This window comes from Orcinus orca, chromosome 11, assembly GCF_937001465.1.
Source record: "Orcinus orca chromosome 11, mOrcOrc1.1, whole genome shotgun sequence".
In the NCBI taxonomy this organism is placed as follows: Eukaryota; Metazoa; Chordata; class Mammalia; order Artiodactyla; family Delphinidae; genus Orcinus; species Orcinus orca.
The window spans coordinates 6,331,058-6,340,234 of NC_064569.1; the positions used below are offsets into that span (position 1 = coordinate 6,331,058).

Consider the following 9,177-nt stretch of genomic DNA (forward strand, 5'->3'; position numbering starts at 1 on the left):
TGTCACAGCCGGGCAAAGGGCCAAGGAGGCTTCGTTCTCTGTGTCCCCTTCCCCCTCGGGCTGTGACATCAGCCTTTGCATTGACCCACAGCCCCTCTTCCAGCAGAGGGTGCCAGCTCCGTCCCGGCTGCTCTTCCTGACATCATGGGTGACCGTCCCTTGCACTTGGGTACAGACCATCTGCAGGGCAGCCCACAGGCCAGCCTGGCCGTGCAGCTGACCCTTCAGGAAACCTGAAGGACCCAGGGGTGTCTTTTCTCCAGCAGGGCCACAGCTTTCAAGGTAGAGAACGAATGCATAATCAGGCAGAGAAGCGAGGGAAGAAACTTGGCAACGTTCAGAACAGTCTCTAGTGGATCCAGAACGGCTGACAGCCTTATATGGGCCTTCTCTCCAGTTCGGGCCCTGGAGATTCAGGCCGTCAATGGTATCCATAATCCCAGGCTGCAGACGAATTGGGGAACTTCTTCTTCTCGGTCCAGCAGCCGAGAAGCCCAGCAGCCCTTCTTCAGTCCTTGGTCCAGCCATCAGTGGGCTGGACGGGGACGGGGAGAGAGCCATCGGGAGCAGACCTAGGGTTCCTCGGAACCCCTGCTTGACTTATTTGGAGACAGTAAACTGTTCTCAGCAAGTGGAGGCCAGAGGCTCGGCCGGAGTTTGTTCTGCACACGAACGTGTGGGGAGCACTGTTTGCAAGATGGGATGGGGGTGGTGACAGGAGGCTGACGTGTCCCCTGCCTTCCCCAGGCCGAGAGTCCCAATCAACAGGTGGAAAAAGGCTTTTGTGTAAAGGACACGGCAGATGCTACTGCTTCACTAGAAGCTTTTATTTATTTATTTATTTATTTTGGAGTAGGCCTGTAATGTCAGCCTGAAGAAAGCAGAACAAACAGCCCTTAAGCAAGTGAATACAGTAAAATCCCAGAGAAGGCTCCGTGACACGTAACTTTTTCCATGAGTCAGACTGAAAGCTAACATCCACTTGTTTTATAAAGGGGAATGCTTTGTCATTTATCACCGCCAGCCCCTGCTCACAAGCTCGGGGTGCAGACCGGGCGGAGCCTGTCCAAGGGGAAGCCCGGGACGGCCCTTTGAAGCGGCAGCCCTCAGCCTGCAGTGGATGGAAGGCTTCTGGGGTTGCACCTCATAGCTGAGCCGCCCTATGGCTTGACGGCTGCCGTCCAAATCCCCATGAACAGCCACCAGGGAACTGCTCATCGTCATCCCCCACTGGATGGAGAGGGTGACGCCAAGACACCCCAGATCTAGCAGCTGTCCGAGCAACATTGAAAACCAAGACGCTTGGACCTAAAATCTTCATCTGCTGAGCCCAACCAAGATTGAATATTTAATATTAACCGACAGGCCCATTAGGAGAATGTTCTCTCTGCATGGGAAATGCGTTTTCCTTTAATGGCTCTCTGTTGCCGCCACCCTGACTCCTCTGCCTTCTGCCAGGGTCGCCCGGCCAGGCTGGGATCTGGACGGAGAGAGAGCGCGTCTGTGTGGTCATCCCCACTCAGCCCTGCGATGGAGCTCAAAGGAGGGACCTCATCCTTTGTTGTCTTGCCCCAGTGGGGAGAGATGAGGAGACGGGGAGAAACGGGGGCCGTGTTACCGCTCACTGGGGTCCCCGAGTCAGAGCCCAGACCCGAAAGCGCTGCCCCTTCTCCTGCAGTGGCCCTGTGTGGGCGGGGCGGACCTGCCTCCCCAAGTTCAGCCTGTGGCCCCATGGAGTGGACGACCTAGGAGGATGGGACTTGACTCCAAGACAAGCTGCATTTGTCCCCTTGCCCAGTCTGGGCCGGGCGTGCACGGGAACAATACCCATATTCATCGGGGTTTGCCAGCAAGGCCACGTGACTTGACATCACGACAGATGTGGGGAGGGGACGGGTGGAGGACAAACGCTCCCTTGTGTGCGCCCCTCGCTGTGCTGCCCGGGCGTCTCAGCCACGGGCCGCTGCGAGGTTTGCTGCCTACACAGCTCCGGCCTGTGAGGAGGGTACGGATGTGGGACGGTGAAATCACTGTGACACCTGCCGGGGTTCTCGTCGCAGCGTCCTGTTGTGCATTGTGGCGAAGCACGCCTGCTTTAGGGAGGTCTCCCTGCTCCCAGCGAGGGGACAGCAGGGAGGGAGCAGCACGTCTGTGAAATTCGGCATCACAACCGTGATTATTCCCAACTGTCGTCCATCCTTCGTACTGTGAAGATTGACAGTAGCTGACTGTACGTCAACTATACCTTAATAAAAGATTAAAATTTTTTAAATTCAAGTTAGAAGGATTAGCAGCAGCTACCACTTGTTGTGGACGTTTGGAGCGTATGGCCTAATCCTCACAGCAATCCTTGCGGTGGGCATTTTTCCTGTCCCCAGTTTGCAGATGGAAGACAGTTACACAGAGAGACAAGTGGCCTTCCCAGGGTCACAGAGCCGGCTTTCAAACCCAGGCATTTGGGGCTCTCGACGTGTGACAGGAGGCCCCTCCCGGCAGTGGACAGATGCCAGGGAGGCCTAGGACTTCTTTGCCAGTTTTCCCGGGGCCTCTGGGGGCTGGCGGAGGGAACCGGGGAAGGGGGTGGTCACTGCAGGTCAGCTGTGCTTCTCAGGAATATAACTGAACGATGGGCCCCTCTGGGCATTCCCTGGGGGAGTGTGGAATGACTAGGGCCGGGGCTGTGTCCCACTGTGTCCCCCTGTCCCAGGCCAGAGTTGTGGAACTCACAGCCCTTCACCACCCTTTCTGCACTGGACACCCCAACTGAGTGTTTAGAAACCTTGTCACTCACCTTCCCTCTAGCAAGGAGGATCCTTTCCACTCAACCTGGTGTAACTGAATTGCAGCTGTAAGATCTCACTGGTGTGCTATAAGGGATCTTTTGAAATTTTCTAGCAACCAACTCCTCATTTTACTGTTAAGGAAATAAGGAAATTGTAATCTTACCCAAGGTCACACAGCAGTTAGTAGCAGAGTTGGGACCAGAACAAGGGTCTTCTGACACCCAGGCTGTTCTTTGCACTAGAGCAGGGTTCTCGTGCCCTCGGACGTTGCTAAGTGTGCAGGCCTGGCTGCCACCAGGCAGCAGGGCGGGAAGGCATCCCCTCTGGGGATATGGCAGAGCTGGCCCGCCCAGAGCGTGGGTGTCTGCGTGTGCACAGCCCCTTCCTGCTGAAGCCTTGCTCTCCTCGCCTCTTGTGTCAGGTAGAGGCCAGCAGGAGGTTTGTCAGAGCCTCAGGACGTTAGCCCAAGTTTGGAGAGTCTGATTTAACTAGCGGGAGTGGGTCCATCCAGCTGGAGACGGGTGCAGACTGGACCGGTCCGTCCTGAGTAGAATCTGGGGCTCCCGTGGATGTTCTGTGTCCTAGGGCGGGGGCAGTGGGCATCTTCCAGGAGGGCTGAGGGTAAGGTGGGAATGGGGGCTTGATGGGTGGGTCCCAGAGGAGAGACAGGTGGGAGGAGGCTGTTTGGGCCTCTTGTGCCCTTGACGGGGGCAGTAAGGATGCGGAGAGGGAACGAGATCAGGAAGCACCTACACGTCCCCGCTAACAGCTCCTTGTCCTGTCCTCTGCCCTGTGCCCTCAGGAGTTTACATTCTGATTGGAGCCGGCGCCCTCATGATGCTGGTGGGTTTCCTGGGCTGCTGTGGGGCTGTGCAGGAGTCCCAGTGCATGCTGGGATTGGTGAGTGTCCCCTCTGTGCCCACAGCCCCTGGTGTCCCAGGGTGCCCACCCGAGATCCCACAGACCAGGGGGCGGGACGGGGCAGAGCGGGTGCCCATCTCATTGCCCCCATCCCCGGCCCCGGGATGACACGCTGCCCCTCTTCCTTTCTGGAGCCTCTGTCTCATCACTTCCCTTAGGCAACTAAATGCCAGGACTTTGTTTTTCCCTTTGTCGAGGACCACGTTTGCTTTTTTTCCGTGAATCCACAGGTACCTTCGCCTCCCCTTCTTGTTTCAAAATTTGTTACAATTTTCCTCAAACTCTGGGTTGTATTCACCTCCTTCTTTCCTCAAATCTCTGGTTTTTGTGAGCAGGTGAGGGTGTTTCATCGCTGACTCTTCGCTGACACCTTAGAAATATCAGTTCTGGGGTCTGTGCCACTCTCTCCTCCTGCGGCTTTCCCCTCCTGGCCTTGGCAGGGCGCTGGTAGTTCTGTGGACCCCCTCCCGTCCCTTCCAGGCATCCCTTCCCGCCCCCAGAGCCCGGGTCCCCAGATGCTCGTTCCAGCCGGCCGGCTGGGACTGTGCCTCACTCCAGCCCTTTCCCTTCCAGTTCTTTGGCTTCCTCTTGGTGATATTTGCCATTGAAATCGCTGCGGCCATCTGGGGATACTCCCACAAGGATGAGGTAGGTTTTTCCCGTAAGGTCTCTTGGGAGTTAGGGGATGGGGTGATGGCGGTGGAAGGGTGTCCCAGCTGGTCCCTTGCTTCGGCCTTTGGCCTTCAGCCATCAGACGTGCCTCTGAGGGGAGCTCCCCAGGGAAGGGAATGCGAGTGTTCACACTACCCTGGGCGGGTGAGTGCCGGCCACTGCTTCCCGTGCCCTGGACGGCGCTGGCACGGAGTGGGTGTTCGGGTAGTATTGTTGGGTCAGTGTGTCTGCCCCTCACACCTCAGCAGCCCTCCCCTCAACTTCTCTGGAACACGACTTAGGGAAATGTGGCTTCGTCTGGCCCGGACCCACCACACCCACCCCCGGTCCCTCCCCTCATCTCTAAGTCCGTGCCACCACCAGCCAAGGGCTGCACCCCACTCGCCGGGGGCCAGAGATGCGTGGGTGGTGGTCCCCACCCCAAGGAGCTGTGGCCCCTAGTGTGGGAGAAAGACATGCATTTGACTAGTGTCTCAGAAGCCATTTATAATCAGAAGCCCCGTGGGATTTGAAAGCCGGCGTGGGGAAGGGGACTCTCTTCTGGCTTCACGGAGAGAGAGGGGTGTTGACCTAAACCCGGAAGGAGAGAGAGGATTTCAGGAGGAAAGCTGGTGGAGGCTGGACCTTCCCGGCAAAGAAAGGGTCTGAGCACAGCTGAGGGTGGGCTCAGTGGGGGACCAGGGTGGGCTGCATCAGAACAGTGTTTCAGGAAGGGCTGTCTTGTCATGTTTAGCAGGAGGGGCCAAAGAAGAGAGACCCTGGATACTGGCTTTTTTTTTTTTTTTTTGGTGGTACGTGGGCCTCTCACCGTTGTGGCCTCTCCCGTTGCGGAGCACAGGCTCCGGATGCGCAGGCTCAGTGGCCATGGCTCAAGGGCCCAGCCGCTCCGCGGCATGTGGGATCTTCCCGGACCAGGGCACGAACCCGTGTCCCCTGCATCAGCAGGCAGACTCCCAACCACTGAGCCACCAGGGAAGCCCTACAGGCATTCTTAAACCCGGATGCACCCGGTGCAGAAGCATAACGCTACTTCCTTCATATTATAAAACGCTAGCTACAGGCTTAATGCAATATCACCTTTAAATCCTCGCCATAACCTCTGAGGTGGGGACTATTATGATCTCCATTCTACGTACGCAGAAACTCATGTACAGAGAGGTTTGGTAATTTGCCAAAAGTCACCCAGTCTCTGAGTGAAGGAAAAAAGATGGAAGCCTGAAAAACTAGCCGAATCAGGAGTAGGCTTTTTGTTTTTAGTTCCTTAGATTGAGGCAATTTAATTTTGTTTCTAGGTAGAAGGGAAGGAGCCAAGTGGGGCTGAAGGGACCAACCAAAGGTGCAAAAAGAAGGGGAAATGGCTGGAGCGGTTCCTAGAGGATGTGGGAGGAGATGAGGGGGGACCCCGGAGGCCCCGAGGCGGGGAGGTCCTAGTCCAGTGGCTTGTCCGCTCCGGGAACTTGTGGCTGCACGTGAACAAGACGGAACAGGTGACGTTCGTTCGTTCATAAAGAAGCCATCTCTGCTCCTCTCTTGTCTGTGCATCCCAGGTGATCAAGGAAGTCCAGGAATTTTACAGGGACACCTACAACAAGCTGAAAAACAAGGACGAGCCCCAGCGGGAGACGCTGAAAGCCATCCACTACGCGGTACACTGGCTTCGCTAAGACGCTGCCCTTCTCCTTGCCTTTCTTCAGAACATGTGTGCATCTCTATTTCAGTCCTCTTTATTTATCTCTCCCACCCCCATCCCTGTCCTTCCCTCTGCAGTTGGACTGCTGTGGTTTGGCTGGGGGAGTAGAACAATTTATCTCAGACATCTGCCCCAAAAAGGACATACTCGACAACCTCACGACGAAGGTAAGCTTACGGGCAAGACCCTTGTGCCCGGCCCAGATGCTCTGGGCAAATCCTGCCAAAGTGGACTTGCATTCGGCTCCCTGGATCTGGGAGGACAGCATCCCAGTGCTTCCTAAACACCTCTTCCCCCTGGGAAGGACCCAAGGTGGCCATCTCCTTTCTCCCCTGCCCTGGGCGTCTGTTTCCTCAAGGGCAGCAAAACAAAGGCCAGGGAAATAACAAAGTGTTCTAGCTCCCTGCAACGACGGGGCCCTCCAGCCGTCGTGCGTGGGCGATGCTCCCAGGCCTGGACTCCTGCTTTATAGACTTGTGAGCAGCCCATGGTTGTGAGCTAGAGCCAATGTCCAAACTTCAGAATAATAGGAGGTAACCCTATGGCCACATAAGACATGGACCCCAAAGCAGGGGCTCATCCCTCCTCCCTCCCTGATTTCTTGCCCAAATTTTGGGGACCCACCTCCCATCTCTCTCCTGGTTCTCCTTTCCATCCACCAGCCAGTCCCCAGCCCTTGCTCTGGGACCACCAGCGCTCCGGGTATGAGATGGGTGCCGTGGGGGGTAGGGGGGAGCCTGGAGCAGGACCGTGTATGACCTGCGTCTTGGTTTGCCCCCCCAAGTCCTGCCCTGAGGCCATCGAAGAGGTCTTCCAAAACAAATTCCACATCATCGGCGCCGTGGGCATCGGGATTGCCGTGGTGATGGTGAGTGCCGGGGGGCATGGGGAGGGAATCTTAGTAATTAAGATTGATTAAGCCCTTGCTCTGGCCAGGCACTGCTTTAGCTAATCAACTAATTTATCAACTGATGTACGCCTCGCCGTATCCACGAAGTGGGAACTATTCATATTCCCATTTCACAGACTCGGGAACTATTCATATTCCCATTTCACAGACTCGGGCCCGGAGAGACAGAGAGGTTGAGTACATTGATCAGAGTCTCTGAGGTCAGGAGTGAAGCATCTGGGATTTGAACTCACTGTCTCTCCAGAATCCATTCCCATAACCATCAAGGTGCAGGGATAAATATGAGGTGATTCCGCCGTGTCTGGTCCACAGACCACACTTGGAACAGCAAGGATGTAGACCACCCAGACCTGTTAGTGATCCCGGGATCATCTTAAGAACATGTTCTCACCGCGCACCTGCTTTTCTTTGCCCCACGAAAGTAGTTCAGTAAAAGCAACATGGATGTGAACTGTCTCCCCTCCCACTGTGGTCAGAAAGACACCCCAAGGTGGAAAACCAGGAGGAGACTGAAAGCTTCCAACAATCTACTCTCATGTCAGGAGCCCCCAGAAGCCACCAGGGGCCGGCCAGCTTCCCTGGGGTCACCCGTCTTCCCCCACAAGGGAGTGATGGGACTCTGTAGGGGACACAGCCTTCCTCTGCCCCTTGCAAAGACCCCCCCAGAGAGAGAATCGCTTCCTGTCTTAGGGGTAATTGACACCCCTCCTCTGCATCTAGGAAAGGCTTGAAGTAGCTTTCAGTAAAAGGCATGACAATACCTTTAAAACTAGAATAGAAAACACAGACGTACGCAAAGAGGGAAGTGAAAGTATTGGCCTGTAGACACTACAGGAATAGCTGGCGTTGGAGCATTCAATTTAAGAATGCTCACCTTGAGAGTTCCCAGGGAGCTGGCTTGTGCGGCCTGCAGCGGCCGACGGCTGCAGACTCAGAATCCCCTGGTCAGCAGTCCCTCCACTGTCTTACTTACATTTCTCCTGCTTCACACCCTTTACCTCATTTGGCCTCGTGGGCGCCTTCCCCTTGTCATTTGTAGCGGCCGGCGTGTCTCCTGTCTTCCCCTCTCCCTCCGCCTTCCCGCAGCACAGCCACATACTTGCTCACACCCCTTCCTGTCTTCCAGATATTCGGCATGATCTTCAGCATGATCCTGTGCTGCGCCATCCGCAGGAACCGAGAGATGGTCTAGAGGCAGCGCTGCAGCCGCGAGCAGGAAAGGTCACCCCTGAAGACTGTTGGTTGTTTTCTCGGGGTTCCGTGTTGTTTTGTGTGTGTGGTTTTTTTTTTTTGTTTTTCTTTGCCACTAACTTTAGTATTCATTCTGCATTTCTAAACAAAAAAGTTATTCTACGTTTGTGTTTTTAATGCTTTATTCAATATTGATATTTGTAGTTAAGGGATTTGGGTTTGCTCTGGTTTATATTTTTTTGGTCATTTGTTTTTGCTTATTATGTTAAGCAGAAATCCTGCATTGAAAGGTACTATATTTGCTAGGCTCTAGGCAAAAGATATTGTATATAAAGAGATTTTTGTGTGTGTCTTTAAATAGATAAAAATGTCTATCAAGTTTAATCAGGTTGTAACTTATGTTAAAGACAATTTGATACATAATAAAAGATGATGACAACATCCCAAACTGGTTCTGGGGTTTTGCTTCCCTACATTTTTTTTAGAGCTGCTTATTTTTTCAAATGTTTTTCACCTGCTCTTTGCTCTGTGCGTACATGAGAAGTAGGTGGGAAGGTTGGTCTCCCTACTTTACTAGTGAGGGCATGGAGGGATGAAGGGATTTTGATCCAAGATCTCACCGTTGTTCACACATCAACACTGGAGCCTAGCCCGGGACTCTTTCTTGCAGCAATGTGATGTGTCTTGAGGTTACAGTAGTAAACATGAGGTCCCCAGTGGCCCAGACTTTGTTTTATTCCCTGCTACACCCTCAGCACCTAGCACCTATTGCCTAGTGCATGAGTAAATGAGGGTATACTCATCGGGGTTTAAACAGAAGCAGAATATTAAATAACTTTTCTTACAGGGATTTGACCTTACACAATCGCTGGAGCTGGTTAAGCAGTCTCTATAAGACTATGATCTTTGCTTCCGACGTTGGAACTTGACGCCCACAGGCAGAGAGTCAGGGAGGACAGTTTGATGTAACGTGGGCGAGATCGAGAATGTGGAGCCCACGAGGACAGACA

General features: G+C 54.2%; 1 protein-coding gene across 1 annotated transcript in view; it reads left to right on the plus strand.

The window, feature by feature from the left end:
* Nucleotides 1-8,615, plus strand: part of CD9 (CD9 molecule) — a 35,485-nt gene extending 26,870 nt beyond the window's left edge. Inside the window, exons 3-8 of the mRNA XM_004279026.4 lie at nucleotides 3,586-3,683; nucleotides 4,278-4,352; nucleotides 5,924-6,022; nucleotides 6,144-6,233; nucleotides 6,851-6,934; nucleotides 8,103-8,615. Coding sequence (XP_004279074.1) covers nucleotides 3,586-3,683; nucleotides 4,278-4,352; nucleotides 5,924-6,022; nucleotides 6,144-6,233; nucleotides 6,851-6,934; nucleotides 8,103-8,168 — 512 coding nt within the window. The 3' untranslated portion in view covers nucleotides 8,169-8,615. The remainder of the gene's footprint in view (nucleotides 1-3,585; nucleotides 3,684-4,277; nucleotides 4,353-5,923; nucleotides 6,023-6,143; nucleotides 6,234-6,850; nucleotides 6,935-8,102) is intronic.
* Nucleotides 8,616-9,177: the final 562 nt, after the last annotated feature.